The sequence below is a fragment of the Coregonus clupeaformis genome, chromosome 24, assembly GCF_020615455.1.
Source record: "Coregonus clupeaformis isolate EN_2021a chromosome 24, ASM2061545v1, whole genome shotgun sequence".
Classification (NCBI taxonomy): domain Eukaryota; kingdom Metazoa; phylum Chordata; class Actinopteri; order Salmoniformes; family Salmonidae; genus Coregonus; species Coregonus clupeaformis.
Genome location: NC_059215.1, coordinates 24,426,055 through 24,448,997, shown reverse-complemented (window position 1 = coordinate 24,448,997; position 22,943 = coordinate 24,426,055). Strand labels below are relative to the sequence as shown.

Below are 22,943 nucleotides of genomic sequence, written 5' to 3'. Positions count from 1 at the left end.
ATCTGTAAGGTGTATTGCCATGTTTTCTGATGTTAGACACAATTGATATCAATAAACTGTTTTGCACTAAACTGCCAAGCTACTACTGTCGACCGACAACATTCCAGGTAAGTGTAAAATAATATACATTTATATTTTTTGTTAACTATCCCTTTAAACTCCAAGAGAACAAGGTATAACAGACCTACTATGGTGGTTGATTCATTTTCATCCTGAAAACAAGTTGACACAAACAGGATGACTGCCAAGGTATGATAAAATACTTTTAATACCTCTGTGTACTGCATATAACAAACCTCATATTGGTTTAATACTGGTCTGTCACTTTAAACTTTACAGTAAAAACCAGTCACTGAAAATAATGGTATTTTTCATGATAAACTGCATAATCATATATGGCCAATAGTGTTAATTAATTTTTTGGGGTACAAATTCGATAAAACATACAAAAGTAAGTCTAAATCTATATTATTTTAACTATTTGTATCCCTGTCTCTGTGTGCTCAGTGTCTGTCTCAGGGCTGACTGTCCCAGGGCTGCTGTCGGAGCAGGGTGAGGTGGTTGTGTCGTAGCGTGCGCAGCTCCGTGAGTCTCCCCAACAGGCGAGCGAAGCGCTGGGCTCCCTGAGGGCCCTGGGCTCCACACCAGGCTCCGCACACTCTGGACAGCAACTCCAAGATCAGCTCCTGTAAGCTCTCCACACACGCCACCACCCGCAGCGACGCTTCGTCTGCTAACAGAGATACAGTAGATGACAGAACGACATACATGAGTTGCTCGTCACTATCTGGCCAAGCTAGAGGAGATATTCAGACACTCTTGGAGGAAAATGATAAGTCAATAAAAAGTATGTCTTTATTAAGAAAAACGTATGGTGATATATGTATTAAAAATTAATTCCTAAATACATGTTGCTTTTCATACAGTAATATGTCAGGCATAGAGAGCCAATCACCTGAGCATAGCAGTGCTGTAGCAGTGAGCAGGGCATATTCAGCCTCGGTCACCCCCAGTGCTGCCATGCTGTGGAAGAAGTTGATCACGGGTCCTAGCAGGTCCTCATTGACTCCTGCACACAGACACACTAGCTAAGACACACAATTGAAGGATAGAGTAAAAACACCCCCTTTCCTTTATTGCCCCACTGCATGCTTCATTCTAATTTCTTTAAAGGTTTTAGTTCACTATTTAGAAGTTTTAGCATATTTTCGACGTACCTTTTTTTGGTTTCATCCAAACAGTTTTTAAGTTGTTTAGCTGGTTATTTAGCAATGTTCAGATTCTCCTGGCTAGCCAGTAGCAATGCTAGTGGAAAATAAGCTAAAACGTCAAAAAAATTACCTTATCCGTTGAACCTCTCTTCAAATAGTATTGTAAATAAAGCTCGTAAGATGGGATACAATGGTGGTGGATATACTGTATCTAATAAGATAGGACAGTGTGCCTTACCTGAGTTTACAGGGCCGGTCCCACTATGAATGTTTTCCTTGGACTCCAAGGTTTTCAGCCAATGATGAGTTGAGATGTTGAAAGGCTGTAGTGCTTGTAAAAGAAGAAAGAAAACGATTAGCTCTATGTCATAATCGGCTCGGCTCGGTTCCATTTCCATCCCTATACCCTACCTCTTCGGTAGGCTGAAATAGAGCCAGGCCAAATGACTCAGACACCCACAATCCTCATGGTGGTGTAGTGGTGTCAGTACCTGGACTAGAAGCTGCAGGGTTCTGGGTGAACTGCTGCGCTGAGAGCAGAAACATGACTTCCACAGAGGAACTAGTGAGGAGGGTGCTCTGGTCCGAGCAGTTCAGGAGCTCAAAGCCTACACGGACACCAGACGCTAGATTAGTTAAAACTGCAGGAGGTAGTTCAGAAGCAGAGGGGCCACAGAGAGCGAAAGAGGGGTGTTTTTGTTCTGAAAACATATGGTAGGTGAAAGCAAAATGGTGTATGCTTACTAGGTATTTGCTTTCCATTTGACCTGTCTGGTTCTTTCATATCAGTGCAGAAACAAGAAAGGAGAGGAATCTGATGTACGAGATGAGGCCCAACTCACCAGGTACACTCTTGGCAAACTGCAGCAGCCTCTGAGAGGGAGGGGAGGCCATGTCCGTTAGTCTGTCTCCACCATCCTCTGTACAAGTCTCCTCAAACACCTGCAGAAAAAAACTGCCTGAATAAGCTCTCAATGAGATGAGAAGAAAAATGATAACACAACTTTCAAATCTCAATCCATTGACAACAGAATTACTATTCTAATCAGCGACCCACCCTACAGTGTCCTGCGTCCTGCACCCTGTACTGCCGAAGAGCCTCCACCATCGTGTCCAGCACATGCTTCTGTTCTCTTGACAAATTTGCAGACACCACCTGTCACAGAAGAAAATGCATCACAAACAGATCAGTTGATTGCTGAGTGAAATTACCATTCTGACACAGACTTGGAGTATAAGCAGGGTTTGTATTACAGGGCGGCCCCATAAGAAATCAGTCACAAGTGTTACAGGCTACTGATGGAGCATTCCAAAGACCTATGCATAAAATTATCTGATTGTCCAAAAATGTGATGGTTCAAGAACTTAAACTGGAAGTCCAAGAAAGTAATCTGGGAGAGGGCCACTTATGAATCAAAGTAAGTTAACTTGGGGTCTGAGGAAGAGATCCGGGTACTCCAGTGGTGCAAACCATTCTACAAGATGATCATCCAACGGTCTGTAACTATTTAGACCCTTGGATATTTGCTTTGGACAAATAATATGATCTTGGGGTATCTTTCAGAAACGGCAAGCTACAATGTCTTCCCCATTCATAATATTCAAGAAAGTTAATCAAAATACTTAAGGTCAGAAAACTAGATGAGAAAGTTAGAATGGAGGAGGAGAGGAGAAAGGGATGTACCTGTCCTGGTAACCTGCTGGTGGAGCTGACGCTCCTGCTCTCCCTGATTTCCTCCTCCTCAGGCCCTCCTCCTCTGTGCTTGGCTCCCTTCCTCAGCCTCTTTGACTGGCACTGCACCTCCGTCAGCAGACCTGGCAACACAACTGCTTCTGTCAGACTCACATAGGCAATTATCTTTCATTCATTTATCCTTTATTTAACTGGGGGAGATGTATTGAGATATAACACATTTTTGCAAGGGATCCATGTCCAATGTATTTTAGTTGTCTTAGCAATGAAATATGTTTATATCCGCCTGGCTTTAAATTGGAGATATGATCACTGGTCAGTATGAAAAAAGTATGAAAATGTATGCACTCACTAACTGCTCACTAACTGTAAGTCGCTCTGGATAAGAGCGTCTGCTAAATGACTAAAATATAAATGTAAAATGTCACGATTCTTGATCTTATTGCTATCTGACTTTACCTCTCTTCAAAGTATTCACATGACTTTCTGTTCAAAATAGTTCAAATATCCCTACAGGCATTTTGATATAGTATGTTCCACACACATTCGTCTAGCATGCCCACAGCACGACATTTCCGCAGGCGGCAGTCCTGGCACTTCCTCCGCATGTACATGTCCATCTCACAGCCTCCGCCACTTTTACACCGGTACACTGCTTTCTTCGTCACACTCCTTCGGAAGAAACCTGAAACACAGGAGTACAGTAACGATAGAGATTATGACATGGGTTGGAGTAGCAACCACCTCTAGTTGGGGTCCATTTCAATTCAAGTTCATCCAGATAAAGATTTTTCAATTTCAATTCTAACCACATATTCAGACAGATATCAGAAGTAGCGGGCTCTGTGACAAAACTTTCAGATTGACCCCCCAAATATTGTTGTAAACTTTGATGAAAACACTGCCTCCCCTACCTTTGCAGCCTTCACAGGTGAGGGCATTGTAATGGTAGCCAGAGGCTTTGTCTCCACACACCACACAAAGCTCATCCAGGCCCCTCACCCTCCCTCCAGGGCCCAGCCTGGTCCTCTTGACCAGGGGCAGACCTACCCCGCCTCCCCCTTTCCCCAGGCCTCCACACTGGGGCTCCGGGCTGGGCTCGCAGGGAGCCTCCAGGTAGTGGGGGCTGTAAGGGTGGGTGTAGGGTGGGTGGCAGGGCTGCGAGGAAGGTGGTTCGTAGACAGAGAATTGCACGTTGACGGGGCTGTACTGCTGCTGGCTGAAGGCTAGGACCTGTAGGTCTGGCTCCTGGAAAGGGTAGCCCAAAGGGTCCCCCAGCACATCTGTATGATGGGATAACAACACAAAATGAATGAAGTGTTTTGGTCCTGGTCACACCGGTTAAGTTTACGTGCACCACAGGAGTGGATGTGGGAACATCTAGTGGCTAGCCTAGAGGGTCCACCGGCACATACAGTGGGGAAAAAAAGTATTTAGTCAGCCACCAATTGTGCAAGTTCTCCCACTTAAAAAGATGAGAGAGGCCTGTAATTTTCATCATAGGTACACGTCAACTATGACAGACAAAATGAGGAAAACAAATCCAGAAAATCACATTGTAGGTTTTTTTATGAATTTATTTGCAAATTATGGTGGAAAATAAGTATTTGGTCAATAAAAAAAAGTTTCTCAATACTTTGTTATATACCCTTTGTTGGCAATGACACAGGTCAAACGTTTTCTGTAAGTCTTCACAAGGTTTTCACACACTGTTGCTGGTATTTTGGCCCATTCCTCCATGCAGATCTCCTCTAGAGCAGGGATGTTTTGGGGCTGTCGCTGGGCAACACGGACTTTCAACTCCCTCCAAAGATTTTCTATGGGGTTGAGATCTGTAGACTGGCTAGGCCACTCCAGGACCTTGAAATGCTTCTTACGAAGCCACTCCTTCGTTGCCCGGGCGGTGTGTTTGGGATCATTGTCATGCTGAAAGACCCAGCCACGTTTCATCTTCAATGCCCTTGCTGATGGAAGGAGGTTTTCACTCAAAATCTCACGATACATGGCCCCATTCATTCTTTCCTTTACACAGATCAGTCGTTTTTTTCTCATTTTGTCTGTCATAGTTGACGTGTACCTATGATGAAAATTACAGGCCTCTCTCATCTTTTTAAGTGGGAGAACTTGCACAATTGGTGGCTGACTAAATACTTTTTTTCCCCACTGTATGACTAAATAAATGCATTTTTATTATCACAGTCAAACTGGTTTCTAAGTCAAAGTGCATCACAAGAATGTGTTCCTTGTCCACAATCTTACGTGTCTTTTATTGGTGCTGTGGGGGGTAATAAAAAAACATCTGAGCAAGACCTTGTGAACCAGTTTGGACTGTGGAAACAGGATGCAGCTGAGAGGGTACAGCATTGTTTATGATTTGGATATTTTTTATAGAGTTTAATTCAGTGTTTTGTGGCCGTGTAGACTGGTGTCGCCCCTGGCAGCTCTTCTGAAGCACATCTGCATTATAAGGAGAAGATCTGGTCACAGATCAGCCCTAAATCAGTCACTCTGATCAGAAAGATCCTCTTCCATAACCTGAGTCTCTTGGCGTTTTATTAGTTCAGAAAACAACTGAAATAGTGAGAGGTATCTTCTTTCAGCCACAGCTCTGATGCCTTGACATGGACTGAATACCACAGTGACTTCTAGAATCCAACCTCTGACCTATGACCCCTCATTTCTGAACCCTAACACTCACCCCATTCTCAACCACAACCTTCCCCACCCCTCTTCTAGAACCTAGACTCTCTCTAGCCTTCCTCCTCTCTCTCTCTCTCTCTCTCTCTCTCTCTCGCCTTCCTCCTCTCTCTCTAGCCTTCCTCCTCTCTCTCTCTCTCTCTCTCTCTCTCTCTCTCTCTCTCTCTCTCTCTCTCTCTCTCTCTCTCTCTCTCTCTCTCTCTCTCTCTCTCTCTCTCTCTCTCTCTCTCTCTCTCTCTCTCTCTCTCTCTCTCTCTCTCTCTCTCTCTCTCTCTCTCTCTCTCTCTCTCTCTCTCTCTCTCTCTCTCTCTCTCTCTCTCTCTCTCTCTCTCTCTCTCTCTCTCTCTCTCTCTCTCTCTCTCTACTTTCCTAACTCATTCCGTCTCTCCTCTGTGTCTCCCAGATGTTTCCTGTCCTGGCGAGGATGGAGGCCAATACTGAGCTTGTGCTTGTGTGACAACGCTGTGGTGAGCTCTGTTTGTAAACCGTTTCAGCACTGTGTAAACACCCGGGCCTCCCTCCTTCCCACGAACACGAACGCTACCCCCCATCATGCAGCTTGTCATATCCATCCGTCCAGCTTGGAGAGGAGAGGACAACAATTTGAAGAAAGAAACCTCATAGTTCGTATTAGGTCATAACTCTCCACTGCAACCATTATAAATAGCCCCTCTTTCCAATGACATTTTTTGTTAGCTAACATCCTGTGTATTGGAAAAAATACAAATAAAAACAGTTATTTTCTAAATGTTAGACCCACATTGTGTATCCCTACAAGTCTCCTTTTCTAATCTACGGCGCTAAACATTTGAACAAAAAAGCAACACACAAACTAAAGCAAAACAAAGCAAGCATAAACATGCGGAATATAAATGTCTAATCATTACATTTTGATTCGATTAGGTCATCACCATACAATTACAGGGTATGTATCAGGATAAATTGTGTTTGGATCAGCATACCATAGTATTGCAGACAATTTATAACCCCTCAAAAATCGGACTAGATTATTTTAGTATAATTGCAGACAGTCCAGATCAAAAGAGTCGCTCACCGTAGTACTGCAGAGGCTCGGTGATGCCGTATCCATCAAAGGTGGAGAGGTAACCACCGGCAGACATGGTCATCTCCGACTCGCTCCACTCTCTCATCTGGACAGCTGATCCACAGTCAGTCCCTAGGAACACCCGCTTAATCTATTGACACACACACCGGGAACCACACATCTGAGGAATCTGCAACTCTCCAAACATTTGTTTATATCCACGCTGACGACAGGTCTCCTCAGTCTCCTAACTGTGATATCATTGCCTATTTTAAGATACCCTCTATGATGCAAAACTAAAGGTTACTGTTGTCCACCGGGGAGGCGTGCAGCTGAAGTCTGTGGCAGTGTGATGGATCTCTGCTCCTCTGAGAGGCATCACGGGGAGACGAGGGACAGCGAGGAGAGTGTGAGAAGAAGACAGAGATGGGACTCATGTCCAAACAGCTGCTCTGGCTGAGTATTCAGAGGGAAGAGAGAGGTCCTGTCGTATGGGGGCCTGTCCCTGGTGGGGAGCTCAGGTTTGGCCTGGGTGGATCCCACCCCACCACGGAGCAGCTGGGACCCAATAATCACCCACCTGAGCCTGTGTGTGTCGTGGGAGAGGAGTTCACAAAGTGGGATCAATGATTTAGCCGTAGTTGGTAACTCACTGCTATCTTGTCTCTGTACCAACAAAACTTGACATGACCCGTGATCAATCTTTGTATTATGTATTATATTATCCATAAACATCCTGATACCTTTAATACTCTTCCCCATCTACACAGTATACTATTACTATGCTGTAGTTACTCTCCCTGGGTGGGTAGTGTGTGTGTGTGTGTGTGTGTGTGTGTGTGTGTGTGTGTGTGTGTGTGTGTGTGTGTGTGTGTGTGTGTGTGTGTGTGTGTGTGTGTGTGTGTGTGTGTGTGTGTGTGTGTGTGCGTGTGTGTGTGTGTGTGTGTGCACGCGTGCACGCGCGGGCTTATGCATGTTTGCTTGTTTATATGCATGTTTGTCTGTATGAGTGTGTATGTGTATTAGTGTATGTGTGTGTATGTGTGTGTGTGTGTGTGTGTATGAGTGTGTGCGTGTGTGTCTATCAATACAAATCAAACTTTATTTGTCACATGCGCCAAATACATGCGCCGTGAAATGCTTACTTACAAGCCCTTAACCCACAATGCAGTTCAAGAAAGAGTTAAGAAAATATTTACCAAATAAACTAGTTAAAAATAATAAAAAGTAACACAATAAGATAACGAGGCTATATATATATATATATATTTTTTTTTTTTTTTGTCATTTAGCAGACGCTCTTATCCAGAGCGACTTACAGTTAGTGAATACATATTTTTTTATACTGGCCCCCCGTGGGAATCGAACCCACAACCCTGGCGTTGCAAACGCCATGCTCTATCAACTGAGCTACATCCCTGCCGGCCATTCCCTCCCCTACCCTGGGCCAATTGTGCGCCGCCCATGAGTCTCCCGGTCGCGGCCGGCTGTGACAGAGACTGGATTCGAACCAGGATCTCTAGTGGCACAGTTAGCACTGCGATGCAGTGCCTTAGACCACTGCGCCACTCAGGAGTACAGGGGGTACCGGTACCGAGCCAATGTGCGGGGATACAGGTTAGTCGAGGTAATTTGTACATGTAGGTAGGGGTGAAGTGACTATGCATAGATAATAGACAGCGGGTAGCAGCAGTGTAAAAACAAATGGAGGGGGGTCAATGTAAATAGTCCGGGTGGCCATTTGATGAATTGTTCAGCAGTTGTATGGCTTGGAGGTAGAAGCTGTTAATGAGCCTTTTGGTCCTAGACTTGGCGCTCCGGTACCGCTTGCCGTGCGGTAACAGAGAGAACAGTCTATGACTTGGGTGACTGGACTCTTTGACAATTTTTTTGACTTTCCTATGACACCACCTAGTATATATAGTGAGGGAAAAAAGTATTTGATCCCCTGCTGATTTTGTACGTTTGCCCACTGACAAAGAAATTATCAGTCTATAATTTTAATGGTAGGTTTATTTGAACAGTGAGAGACAGAATAACAACAAAATAATCCAGAAAAACGCATGTCAAAAATGTTATATATTGATTTGCATTTTAAGGAGGGAAATAAGTATTTGACCCCCTCTCAATCAGAAAGATTTCTGGCTCCCAGGTGTCTTTTATACAGGTAACGAGCTGAGATTAGGAGCACACTCTTAAAGGGAGTGCTCCTTATCTCAGTTTGTTACCTGTATAAAAGACACCTGTCCACAGAAGCAATCAATCAGATTCCAAACTCTCCACCATGGCCAAGACCAAAGAGCTCTCCAAGGATGTCAGGGACAAGATTGTAGACCTACACAAGGCTGGGATGGGCTACAAAACCATCGCCAAGCAGCTTGGTGAGAAGGTGACAACAGTTGGTGCGATTATTCGCAAATGGAAGAAACACAAAATAACTGTCAATCTTCCTCGGCCTGGGGCTCCATGCAAGATCTCATCTCGTGGAGTTGCAATGATCATGAGAACAGTGAGGAATCAGCCCAGAACTACACAGGAGGATCTAGTCAATGATCTCAAGGCAGCTGGGACCATAGTCACCAAGAAAACAATTGGTAACACACTACGCCGTGAAGGACTGAAATCCTGCAGCGCCCGCAAATCCTACAGGCCCGTCTGAAGTTTGCCAATGAACATCTGAATGATTCAGAGGAGAACTGGGTGAAAGTGTTGTGGTCAAAATCGAGGTCTTTGGCATCAACTCAACTCGCCGTGTTTGGAGGAGGAGGAATGCTGCCTATGACCCCAAGAACACCATCCCCACCGTCAAAATGGAGGTGGAAACATTATGCTTTGGGGGTGTTTTTCTGCTAAGGGGACAGGACAACATCACCGCATCAAAGGGACGATGGACGAGGCCATGTACCGTCAAATCTTGGGTGAGAACCTCCTTCCCTCAGCCAGGGCATTGAAAATGGGTCGTGGATGGGTATTCCAGCATGACAATGACCCAAAACACATGGCCAAGGCAACAAAGGAGTGGCTCAAGAAGAAGAACATTAAGGTCCTGGAGTGGCCTAGCCAGTCTCCAGACCTTAATCCCATAGAAAATGTGTGGAGGGAGCTGAAGGTTCGAGTTGCTAAACGTCAGGCTCGAAACCTTAATGACTTGGAGAAGATCTGCAAAGAGGAGTGGGACAAAATCCCTCCTGAGATGTGTGCAAACCTGGTGGCCAACTACAAGAAACGTCTGACCTCTGTGATTGCCAATAAGGGTTTTGCCACCAAGTACTAAGTCATGTTTTGCAGAGGGGTCAAATACTTATTTCCCTCATTAAAATGCAAATCAATTTACAGTTTTTCCCAATTGCTAAAACACAATTTTGCAAACTAGGCTGGTTTTATCAAAATACTTAACACAATTCACAAAACCACACACCCAAACTGCAAAATACCTCATATATCCTGCAAAATGAAGCACTGCAACCAAAACTACATATAGTATTATCAAAATCAAACGTTTGCACGAAATGGCACACACTTCATTCATATTACCAGATTTTTGTCTAACCAACTACACACTGTTGGGCATAATGAAAAGCACTCTCATCTTAAGTATGCTTTGCCATAATGCTAAAATAGTTCAAATTGTAGAAAATTCTTCAGATTGTTCACATGCACAGAAATATTTGCAGATACACACACATGCTGTTGAAACATTTATTTCTTTATTTTTCACCAAACAAGTCAGTGCAACATCTGCACAGCAGATATATTTACATCGGACTGAACAAAAATATGCTCACAAAAAACAGTTAACTGAAAAAGAAAATTGCAGGAAAAAAATATATATAAAAAAAAAGGCAAGAAATATAATTAGGCAGCATCTTGCCACACAGCTGGGTCTGGCCACAACGCCTCGTCCACATCACAGGCAATATCTTCCCTTGCCAGACATCAAGGGAAGAAGCACATTGAGTGCCTTATCCATCCCTGAATCGCACCCACATCAATCTCATCACATGCCTCTTCCATAGCCTGCACAAGAGGCATGCGCACAAAGGGCTGCCAGTCGTATACCTTCCACCGCCATGCCGAAAATAACTCTTCTATGGAGTTCAGAAATGGTGAGTATGGTGGGAGGTATTGCACGAGAAATGGTGGGTGGTTAGCAAACCAGTTTTGGACTGGGGCTGCACGATGAAAGCTCACGTTGTCCCATACTACAACGTACCGGGTTCTTTGATGGTCTGCATCATTCATACGCTCTGGTGGTATGAGAATGTTGTGGAGTCTGTCCAGAAATGTGACAATATGGGCTGTGTTGTATGGTCCAAGGTTGGCATGACGGTGGAGGACACCATGCGTATTGGAGATGGCAGCACACATTGTGATGTTCCCACCACGTTGGCCAGGAACATCTATAATGGCTCTGTGGCCAATGACGTTTCTCCCCCTTCTTCTGGTATTTGCTAGGTTGAACCCAGCCTCATCTATAAAGATGAACTCATGTGGGATTGCATGAGCATCCATTTCCAGTACTCCCTGAAAACAAAGAACAAAAGCAGTCAATATGGTGTTATCCAGTACACTGGGAAACAATGTGTGTAGTATACTGCAGTCAATATTGTACTTACATCCACATATGCTCGTCTGACCTCTTTGTTTCTTTGAGAGTTTCTCTCAAACGGCACCTTATAAAGTTGTTTCATTCTGATTTGGTTTCGCTTGAGAATGCGAGCCAATGTGGACAGACTGACTCGTTGAATGTTGTTAAATATGGTGTTGTCTTGGATGATGTGGCTTTGAATTTCTCGTAATCTGATTTCATTATTTTCCAAAACCAAGCTTACAATGGCAGCTTCCTGTACCCCGGTGAACATTTGGCCCCTTCCTCCACCATGGTTGCGTCTGTCACGGTTTCGGCCGAGGCTGCTCCTCCTCCTTGTTCGGGCAGGCTTCGGCGGTCGTCGTCCCCGGAGTACTAGCTGCCACCGTTCGATGTTTCATGTTTGTTTGGTTTTGTCTATTTGTACACCTGTCCCTTGTTAGTGTTTGATTTGGTTGCCTATTTAGTTTTCGTGTGTGGGGGCAGGTGTTATGTGGTATTGTTTATTGTCAAGCTGTTGCTCTTTTGTATTACTCTCGTGTTTGTTGTTTTCCGAGAGTCCGCACTGTGTGCGCTATCTTCATTTTACGCACTGTGTGTGTTGTGCGTAATTTGTATTTTGCCTCCCGGTTGGGTTGGCTGTTCGCCTGTTTGGTGCTGCATTTTGTTAACTAAAGTCTGTTGACGAACGCCCGTGTTTCCCTGCGCTTGATTTCCTCACCGCATCTACACTCAGCTACTGACAGAATACCACATCACATCATGGAGTCAGCAGGAGCACCCGCGCCGACAGAGGTCATGGAGGACCGTCTTCGTGGACAGGAGGACCGGATTAACCAGATCGGTCACGCCTTGGATCGGGTGATGAACACTCTCCACCGATGGGAAAGCAGCGGGGTACCCACGCCCCCACCTACCGGACCATCCCCATCGGTCAGTCCTCCTGTCCACATTCCGAACCCAGTGGGATTCGGCTCTCGCTCCCGAGGGCGTACGACGGCTCCGCTGCCGGGTGTCAAGGGTTCCTGCTACAGGTGGAGCTCTACCTCGCCACCGTACACCCGGCGCCCTTGGGACACGAGAGCGTCTCCGCCCTCATCTCCTGTCTCACCGGCAAGGCGTTGGAGTGGGCCAACGCCGAATGGAGGAGAATGGACGCCGCTACCATCACCTATGCGGAGTTCTCCCGCCGCTTCCGGGCCGTGTTCGACCATCCACCAGAAGGGAAGGCGGCGGGGGAGCGTCTGTTCTTCCTCCGACAGGGGATGAGGAGCGCACAGGATTTTGCCCTGGAGTTCCGGACTCTAGCGGCAGATGCAGGGTGGAATGAGCGGGCCCTCATAGACCACTTCCGTTGTAGCCTCCGGGAGGACGTCCAAAGAGAGTTGGCGTGCAGGGATACCATGTTGACGTTTGACCAACTAGTCGACATGGCCATTCGGTTGGACACCCTGCTCGCCACCCGTGGACGTCCCGGATGGGGGTCGCCCATTTCACCCTCCAGCACCTCCGAGCCGAGCCCTATGGAGCTCGGAGGTGCTGGCGCTAGAGAAAGGAGGAGTAGGAACCCGAGGGGGGCCGTCCCCTGCACCAACTGTGGCCGTGGGGGGCACACTGCGGCTAGGTGTTGGGGAAGGTCCCCCGGTGGAGGTGAAGGCAGGCCACGCATTGGGGAGTCCTCCCAGATGAGTAGGCGCCCTACTTACCCAGAGCTTTCTGTCATTCACATAACCTTGCCTGTTTGTTTTCCACAGGTAGCACCTCGTTCCCAGCATAAGGCGCTAGTCGATTCAGGCGCAGCTGGGAACTTTGTAGATCGCCAGTTCTGTGTAGAATTAGGGATTCCTCTCCTTCCCGTTGATAAGCCTTTCCCTGTACATGCCCTAGATAGCCGTCCGTTAGGATCTGGGTTGATTAGGGAGGTCACAGCGCCCCTTAAGATGGAGGCGCAGGGGGGTCATGAGGAGACGATTCAGCTCTATCTGATTGACTCTCCTGCGTATCCGGTGGTGCTGGGGCTTCCCTGGTTGATTACCCATGACCCTACTATTTCGTGGCGAGAGAAGGCTCTTAAAGGGTGGTCTGCTCAGTGTGAGGGGCTGTGTCTGGGTGTTTCCATAGGGGCGACCTCGGTGGAAAGTCCGAATCTAATGCCTGCACTGCATATTCCCCCCCGAGTATGAGGATTTGACACTGGTGTTTAGTAAGACTAGGGCGGCGCAGCTGCCGCCTCATAGACAGGGGGATTGTGCGATAGATCTCAAGTTAGGAGCAGCCCTCCCGCGGAGCCATGTGTATCCCTTGTCTCAAGAGGAGAGGAAGGCGATGGAAACTTACATCGCCGAGTCTCTGAGACAGGGATACATACGGGCCTCCACTTCACCCGCTTCCTCAAGCTTCTTTTTGTGAAGAAAAAGGATGGAGGTCTGCGCCCGTGTATTGATTACCGCGGTCTCAATCAGATTACGGTGAAGTACAGCTATCCACTTCCTCTGATTGCGACTATGATGGAATCATTACACGGTGCTCAGTTCTTCACAAAATTGGATCTCAGGAGCGCATATAACTTGGTGCGCATTAGAGAGGGCGATGAATGGAAGACAGCGTTTAGAACGACCTCCGGTCATTACGAGTATCTCGTCATGCCATATGGGTTAATGAATGCTCCCTCAGTCTTCCAATCCTTCGTCAATGAGATTTTCCGGGACATGCAGGGGCAGGGAGTAGTCGTGTACATAGACGATATTCTGGTGTACAGTTCTACCCGAGCAGAGCATGTAGCCCTGGTGCGCCGAGTGTTGAGGAGGCTGTTGGAGCATGACCTATATGTCAAGGCAGAGAAATGTCTGTTCTTTCAGAAGTCGGTCTCCTTTTTGGGTTATCAGTTGTCTGCGTCAGGGGTGAAGATGGAGGTTGACCGGGTGTCAGCTGTGCGTAATTGGCAAACCCCAACCACTGTGAAAGAGGTGCAACAGTTCTTGGGTTTTGCGAATTACTACCGGAGGTTTATCCGGGGTTTTGGACAGGTGGCAGCTCCCATAACGTCTCTGTTGAAGGGGGGTCCGGTGCGCTTGCGGTGGTCAGCTGAGGCGGACAGGGCTTTTGGGAGACTGAAGGACCTGTTCACCTCGGCGCCGGTGTTGGCGCATCCGGATCCCGCTTTACCATTCCAGGTAGAGGTAGACGCGTCCGAGGCCGGTATTGGGGCCATTCTCTCACAACGGTCTGGCACACCACCTAAACTCCGCCCCTGTGCTTTTTATTCTAAGAAGCTCAGTCCGGCGGAGCGGAATTATGACGTAGGGGACAGGGAGCTGTTAGCCGTGGTACAGGCCCTAAAGGTGTGGAGGCATTGGCTTGAGGGGGCTCAACACCCTTTCCTCATTTTGACTGACCACCGTAACCTGGAATACATCCGGGCAGCTAGGAGACTGAATCCTCGCCAGGCCCGCTGGACTATGTTTCTAGCCCGGTTTGTGTTTAAAATCACTTACATCCCTGGGTCCCAGAACGGGAAGGCAGATGCCCTGTCTCGGCGGTATGACACGGAGGAGAGGTCCGTTGAGCCCACTCCCATACTACCAAAGTCTTGTCTGGTTGCACCGGTGGTATGGGAGGTCGATGCAGAGATCGAGCGGGCGTTACGCACCGACCCAAGTCCTCCACAGTGTCCAGTGGGTCGGACGTACGTTCCGCTCGAGGTACGCGATCGCCTCATTTATTGGGCTCATACGTCCCCCTTCTCTGGACATCCAGGTATCGGCCAGACAGTTCACTGCCTTAGCACTAAGTACTGGTGGCCAACGTTAGCCAGGGATGTGAGGATTTATGTCTCCTCCTGTTCGGTGTGTGCCCAGTGTAAGGCGCCCAGACATTTGCCCAGGGGTAAGCTACAACCCCTGCCCGTTCCACAACGACCCTGGTCCCACCTCTCGGTGGATTTTGTTACAGACCTTCCCCCCTCACAGGGGAATACTACCATCCTGGTCGTTGTGGATCGGTTCTCGAAGGCCTGTCGTCTCCTTCCCATGCCGGGTCTCCCTACTGCCCTACAGACCGCTGAGGCTCTGTTTACCCATGTCTTCCGGCATTACGGGGTACCCGAGGATATAGTGTCTGATCGAGGCCCCCAGTTCACCTCCAGAGTGTGGAGAGCGTTTATGGAACGGTTGGGGGTTTCGGTGAGCCTTACCTCGGGTTACCACCCGAGAGTAATGGGCAGGTTGAACGTGTCAACCAGGATGTGGGTAGGTTTCTGAGGTCTTATTGCCAGGGCCGGCCGGAGGAGTGGGCGAGATACGTTCCGTGGGCCGAGATGGCACAGAACTCTCTCCGCCACTCCTCCACCCAACTAACCCCTTTCCAGTGTGTGTTAGGGTACCAGCCGGTTCTGGCACCTTGGCACGAGAGCCAGATCGAGGCCCCTGCGGTGGATGAGTGGGTGCGGCGCTCGGAGGAGACATGGAACGCTGCCCAGGTTCATCTGCAGCGGGCCATCCGTCGGCATAAGACGAGCGCCGATCTCCACCGCAGTGAGGGGCCTGTGTACGCACCTGGAGATCGAGTCTGGCTCTCGACCAGAAACCTGCCCCTCCGCCTGCCCTGTCGGAAGCTGGGTCGGCGGTTTGTGGGGCCATTCAAAGTCCTGAGGAGGTTGAACGAGGTGTGTTACAGGTTAGAACTGCCTATTGATTACAGGAATATTAACCCCTCGTTCCATGTGTCTCTCCTCAGGCCGGTGGTAGCTGGTCCACTCCAGGACTATGAGATAGAAGAGACTCCTCCGCCCCCGTTGGACATCGAGGGGGCTCCGACGCACACTGTGAGGTCCATCCTTGATTCGAGACGCCGGATGGGGGTCTCCAATATCTCGTGGAGTGGGAGGGGTACGGCCCGGAGGAGCGGTGCTGGGTGCCGAGGAGGGACATATTAGACCTGTCCCTGCTGACCGAGTTCCATCGGGGTCATCCTACGCGCCCTGCTCCGCGTCGTCCTGGTCGTCCCCGAGGCCGGGATCGGCGCACGGCTGGAGCCGCGCGTCAAGGGGGGGGTACTGTCACGGTTTCGGCTGAGGCTGCTCCTCCTCCTTGTTCGGGCAGGCTTCGGCGGTCGTCGTCCCCGGAGTACTAGCTGCCACCGTTCGATGTTTCATGTTTGTTTGGTTTTGTCTGTTTGTACACCTGTCCCTTGTTAGTGTTTGATTTGGTTGCCTATTTAGTTTTCGTGTGTGGGGGCAGGTGTTATGTGGTATTGTTTATAGTCAAGCTGTTGCTCTTTTGTATTACTCTCGTGTTTGTTGTTTTCCGAGAGTCCGCACTGTGTGCGCTATCTTCATTTTACGCACTGTGTGTGTTGTGCGTAATTTGTATTTTGCCTCCCGGTTGGGTTGGCTGTTCGCCTGTTTGGTGCTGCATTTTGTTAACTAAAGTCTGTTGACGAACGCCCGTGTTTCCTGCGCTTGATTTCCTCACCGCATCTACACTCAGCTACTGACAGTGTCTCTCAGTCCTTTAGAAAAACAAAAAAACAAAAATATAGGGCTTGGACAATGCAGCCTAAAGATATTTCCCCCACAGTAGAGTAAATTGTACAGGAAACTTGTGCAGTTAGTGTATGACATCAGCCATTCATGAAGTAAACAGGTGTCACCCAACTGATACACTATGACATGGGGTGTACTACATAGTGTGAAATACATTTAGGTTACATACCTGTACTCCAGTCTAAATGTCCGGATGACACAGGCGACAGTAAAACGGCTCAAGTTGGGCTGCACTCTCTGTCCAGCCTCTCGCATTGTCAGCCCATGGTTGATGACATGATCAACTAAGGTTGCTCTGATTTCATTTGAAAGTTGTTGTCTTCTTTGGCCATGAACTCCTCTACCAGCTCTACCCCTACCTCTCACTCTTCCTCCCCCTCTCATTCTCACCCTCCCTCTTCCTCTTCCTCTTCCTCTTCCTCTCTCTGCAACGTCTTCCATTGTTGTTGTAAAACAAAAGGTGCTCACCTGTGGTCTTTTCATAGTGCTTACTTCCTGATTGAAGTGGTAACAATTAACCATTGAGGTGTTTGACCAGGTGGCACATGTATTGGCCAATTAGCTCATGTAGTGTCATTTTGAATGGCAGTGTTTTGAAATGGCAAACATGTGACTTTATGTCAACATTTTTGACATGCGTTTTTCTGGATTTTTTTGTTGTTATTCTGTCTCTCACTGTTCAAATAAACCTACCATTAAAATTATAGACTGATCATGTCTTTGTCAGTGGGCAAACATACAAAATCAGCAGGGGATCAAATACTTTTTTCCCTCACTGTAGGTCCTGGATGATTGGAAGCTTGGCCCCAGTGATGTAAGGCGCTACCCTCTGTAGCGCCTTACGGTCAGATGCCGAGCAGTTGCCATACCAGGCGGTGATGCAACCGGTCAGGATGCTCTCAATGGTGCAGCTGTATAATTTTTTGAGGATCTGTGGACCCATACCAAATCTTTTCAGTCTCCTGAGAGTAAATGTATGTGAATATGTGTGTGTGTATGAGTGTGTGTCTGAGAGTAAATGTATGTGAATATGTGTGTGTGTTGTAAGAGTGTGTGCGTGTCTGAGAGAAAATGTATGTGAATATGTGTTTGTGTGTGTGTGTGTGTGTGTGTGCGTGTGTGTGCATGTACGTGTGTGTGCATGTATGTGTGTGTGCGTGTATGTGTGTGTGCGTTTATGTGTGTGTGTGTGTATGTGTGTGTGTGCGTGTGTGTGTGTGTGTGTGTGTGTGTGTGTGTGTGTGTGTGTGTGTGTGTGTGTGTGTGTGTGTGTGTGTGTGTGTGTGTGAGTGGACGTGTTTAACTATTCTTGTGGGGACCAGAATTCCCCACAAGAATAGTAAACAAACAAAAATTTGACCAACTGGGGACATTTTGTTAGTCCCCACGAGGTCAAATGCTATTTCTAGGGGGGTTAGGGTTAAGGTTAGAATTAGTGGTAGGGTTAGAATTACGTTAAGGGTTAGGGTTAGGAGCTAGGGTCAGTTTTAGGGTTAGGGTAGGAGCTAGGGTTAGGTTTAGGGTTAGGGTTAAGGTTAGGTTTTTGGGTTAAGATTAGGGTTAAGGTTAGGGTAAGGGTAAGAGTACGGGTTAGGGTTAGGGATTGTGTGTGTGTGTGTGTGTGTGTGTGTGTGTGTGTGTGTGTGTGTGTGTGTGTGTGTGTGTGTGTGTGTGTGTGTGTGTGTGTGTGTGTGTGTGTGTGTGTGTGTGTGTGTGTGTGTGTGTGTGTGTGTGTGTGTGTGTGTGTGTGTGTGTGTGTGTGTGTGTGTGTGTGAGTGTGTGTGTTGTAAGAGTGTGTGTGACAGATAGCTCATCTTTGAAGCCTAAAGGACATGTTTGCCACTGCTTTGTTTGTATTGCAGTTAATTTTTGACGCTGGGCAGATTTAGAGTTTGGGAGACTCGGAGTTGACTGGGTCGAGTTGAGCCCTGATGAGAGAGCGAGAGAGAGACCCTAGATTTGCCCTTACCTCTCGCTGATGGGGTTTGACATGCATCATGACTCTAGAGAACTTATGGTGTCCTTCCCACCCTCACCGCATTCCTCAACTGTCTCATTACACTGGCCTGTGTGTGAACTAAGCTGAGCAACGAGCAGCATTTAATTTAATTAGACTTTATCTATCCCACGTGTTGAGCATCTGCGCTGAGCAAGCAGTGCAAATGAGAAGGTACACCGTATGTAGGATTCATACAGTATATGCACACACAAATAACATGAAGTGATAAAAGTAATAATAGTTATGGTGACTAATTAGTTACATATAACTGGAAGTAAACCTGACTATTGGTGGATTCTGGATGATTCAAGAACATTTACGTATACAAGCTTGGATGATGCGCAGAAAAACAGACCCTCTGTATTGATCGTCTCTGTTAACTTGCGATTTCTCTCCATAGCTCCCAACAAAGCAACCTCACATTAACATTGGGTCAACTTTGGATCCATCTTATATCACTCCACCTGATACCATAACTGACTAAGGTCCCAGATTGAGACAAATCCCAAATACACTATGTCATTATTACGTTTGTCTGATTCCTCTTTGTCATTGTAAAAGTACATTAACAAATCCCAGGAAAGGCTTCTGTTGTTATGTTCCTCTGTCATTTGTACAGTCGTGGTCAAATATTTTGAGAATGACACAAATACTAATTTTCACAAAGTCTGCTGCCTCCGTTTTGATGATGGCAATTTGCATACATTTACATTTTAATCATTTAGCAGACGCTCTTATCCAGAGCGACTTACAGTTAGTGAGTGCATACATTTGTATTTTTCTTCATACTGGCCCCCCGTGGGAATCAAACCCACAACCCTGGCGTTGCAAGCGCCATGCTCTACCAACTGAGCTACACAGGACTATATACTCCAGAATGTCATGAAGAGTGATCAGATGAATTGCAATTAATTGCCATAAAAATGAACTTAATCCCCAAAAAACATTTCCACTGCATTTCAGCCCTGCCACAAAAGGACCAGCTGCCATCATATCAGTGATTCTCTCGATAACACAGGTGAGAGTGTTGACGAGGACAAGGCTGGAGATCACTCTGTCATGCTGATTGAGTTAGAATAACAGACTGGAAGCTTTAAAAGGAGGGTGGTGCTTTAAATCATTGTTCTTCCTCTGTTAACCATGGTTACCTGCAAGGAAACACGTGCTGTCATCATTGCTTTGCACAAAAAGGGCTTCACAGGCAAGGATATTGCTGCTAGTAAGATTGCACCTAAATCAACCATTTTTCGGATCATCAAGAACTTCAAGGAGAGAGGTTCAATTATTGTGAAGAAGGCGTCAGGGCGCCCAAGAAAGTCCAGCAAGCGCCAGGACCATCTCCTAAAGTTGATTCAGCTGCGGGATCGGGGCGCCACCAGTGCAGAGCTTGCTCAGGAATAGCAGCAGGCAGGTGTGAGTGCATCTGTATGCACAGTGAGGCGAAGACTTTTGGAGGATGGCCTGGTGTCAAGAAGGGCAGCAAAGAAGCTACTTCTCTCCAGGAAAAACATCAGGGACAGACTGATATTCTGCAAAAGGTACAGGGATTGGACTGCTGAGGACTGGGGTAAAGTCATTTTCTCTGATGAATACCGATTGTTTGGGGCATCCGGAAAACACAGGAGAAGACAAGGTGAGCGCTACCATCAGTCCTGTGTCATGCCAACAGTAAAGCATTCTGAGACCATTCATGTGTGGGGTTGCTTCTCAGCCAAGGGAGTGGGCTCACTCACAATTTTGCCTAAGAACACAGCCATGAATAAAGAATGGTACCAACACATCCTCCGAGAGCAACTTCTCCCAACCATCCAAGAACAGTTTGGTGACGACCAATGCCTTTTCCAGCATGATGGAGCACCTTGCCATAAGGCAAAAGTGATAACTAAGTGGCTCGGGGAACAAAGCATCAACATTTAAGGTCCATGGCCAGGAAACTCCCCAGACCTTAATCCCATTGAGAACTTGTGGTCGATCCTCAAGAGGCAGGTGGACAAACAAAAACCCACAAATTCTGACAAACTCCAAGCATTGATTATGCAAGAATGGGCTGCCATCAGTCAGGATGTGGCCCAGAAGTTAATTGACAGCATGCCAGGGCGGATTGCAGAGGTCTTGAAAAAGAACGGTCAACACTGCAAATATTGACTCTTTGCATAAACTTAATGTAATTGTCAATAAAAGCCTTTGACACTTATGGAATGCTTGTAATTATACTTCAGAATACCATAGTAACATCTGACAAAAATATCTCATAACACTGAAGCAGCGAACTTTGTGAAGACCAATACTTGTGTCATTCTCAAAACATTTGACCACGACTGTACTGTTGCATTAGTCATGTCCTCACATATCCGGCAAAACAAGCCCTTGATATCCTTCATGCTGTCCTCTACCTCCAAGAGATTGTGAGAGAGAGAGAGCACAATAACGAAGGGAACGACTGCACAAGAGTGGATGTCGGTGCGCATTCATTAATTTTTTGGACAATTTATTGGAGTGTATACATGTGGCCATGGATCTTCTAGTCTGGCCCAGTTGTCACTTGTTGGACAAGGGCCTGAGCATGTAGCACATCCCCAAGGGAAGCTTTTTGGAGGAGAAGGAGGAGGAGGAGGAGGTGAAGGAGGAGGAGGAGGAGGTTGAAGGAGGAGGAGAAGGGTAGGGTAAGAGTGGGCTTAAACTCCTTACCCTTGATTCACAAAAAATGTGGACTGAAGGCAGTAAGCACACAATAAATCTCTCTCTCTTTCTTTCCTTCAGCATGTCTCCCCAGTTGTCTGTTTATCGCTGCACACTGTTTGCTGGTAGCCTGATTCAGATAGCACAGTGTTTACTGATTCAAACAGGAAACGTACACTTAGATTAGAGTGGCCTTGCAGGGAGGGCCAGTAGATGGATTTGTGGGTAAAGTCCAGTGCTACATTTGAGGGGGCAGTGTGTGTGTGTGTGTGTATTTTGCAAATACTTGTAAATACTAAAAATGTTACTACAGTTTTGTAAATAGCATTGTTTTTACCACAGTTAATGTGCATTGATACCGTTGTTGTGAAATGTGAAAAGGAACTAATTTCACCTCTTGAAGTTATCGCCCTAACTAGAAACAAACAGTTTATTAGAAATACATTCGGAACATACTAACATAATATTCACAATAAAAGTATTTGATTACAGTTTACCTAATTGTAAGGCACTGTTGTCGCTTTAGAAAGCTTGAGCTAGTCTAGTACAACTGCAGGTTTCAGAAAATGTTTCTCTCTCAAATGGATTCCACAGAATCAAGATTTTGGTTTTTCCCCCTACATACTGTAGATGCAAGCTTAACAACTAAATGTTCCTTATGCATTACTTGTAACAGCAGGTCTTAAAAAGTTCATAAATGTGTTAGGCTACTGTTGTCAGGACAGAACGGACACAGAATCAAGTCAAAACACTGGCTCGACATTGTGGCAAAAACCTTTTTTAAAGTGCAAGTGTAACCATCAAACCTCTCTAACCTGTCCAATGTCAGTTCCTTCTTGCTTGCATCACTAATGTGTAAAAATAAACATAAAACTAATAAAAAAACTGTAGACTTAGTTGTTTACCCTTCCAAAGCACACAGTTAAAACTTCTAAATCTCTCTGTTTCTCTGTAAGGCAGTAAGATGCACTATGGCTCCTTAGCACTTCCTCTATCAGGTAGCAAGTTTCTCAAGAGAAGTAGGACACCGCTGAGCTTCTTCACATTAACAAGAGGACACATTCTAGTGGCTTTGGGGAAAATGATGGTAAAACTACGATTTCCAAATGTACAGTCCATAGCAGAGTTTGAATAAAGGCTCATATTGAAACAAGGCTATTACTCTTCATCCAGTAAAATGTATTAAAAATTGTGATATGAACTCACCAGTGGTGGTCTTCTTCCTCATGTGTTGACTCTTCTGATAGCCTCTTGATTTTTCCTCCCCTTACATTTGTAATGTTGACTGCAGTCCAGCCTCTGACATCCTACACTTGCCAAACATGCACACACGCTACACACGCTCACGCAAACACACACTCACACAAAGTACAAACAAGAACTTACCCTCTCAAACAAAAGACAGGACACAATATCAGAAACATTGTATGAGATAGATTAGGGTATTAGATACCATGGATTTCTTTCAAGAAGAGGGGCTCTGAAAGTA

The 22,943-nt window shown here is 46.6% G+C and overlaps 1 protein-coding gene across 5 annotated transcripts; it reads right to left on the bottom strand.

Annotated features, from left to right (window-relative positions):
- Nucleotides 1–250: 250 nt before the first annotated feature.
- Nucleotides 251–22,731, bottom strand: LOC121538407 (bile acid receptor). Of its 5 annotated transcripts, none has more exons than XM_041846367.1 (11): nt 22,661–22,731; nt 6,656–6,797; nt 3,819–4,187; nt 3,449–3,589; nt 2,896–3,026; nt 2,269–2,367; nt 2,054–2,153; nt 1,703–1,819; nt 1,450–1,542; nt 956–1,069; nt 251–733 (listed from the first exon to the last, which is right to left on the bottom strand). In XM_041846367.1, the coding sequence occupies exons 2-11, from the start codon at nt 6,750–6,752 to the stop codon at nt 516–518; spliced, it is 1,479 nt and encodes a 492-aa protein (XP_041702301.1). In that variant the 5' UTR covers nt 6,753–6,797; nt 22,661–22,731; the 3' UTR covers nt 251–515. The 5 variants fall into 5 exon arrangements, with proteins under 5 accessions (XP_041702301.1, XP_041702299.1, XP_041702300.1 ...); XM_041846365.2 differs by lacking the exon at nt 22,661–22,731 and adding an exon at nt 6,954–7,503; XM_041846366.2 differs by lacking the exon at nt 22,661–22,731 and adding an exon at nt 6,954–7,503 and having other exon boundaries at nt 251–730.
- Between the last annotated feature and the right edge of the window lie 212 nt (nt 22,732–22,943).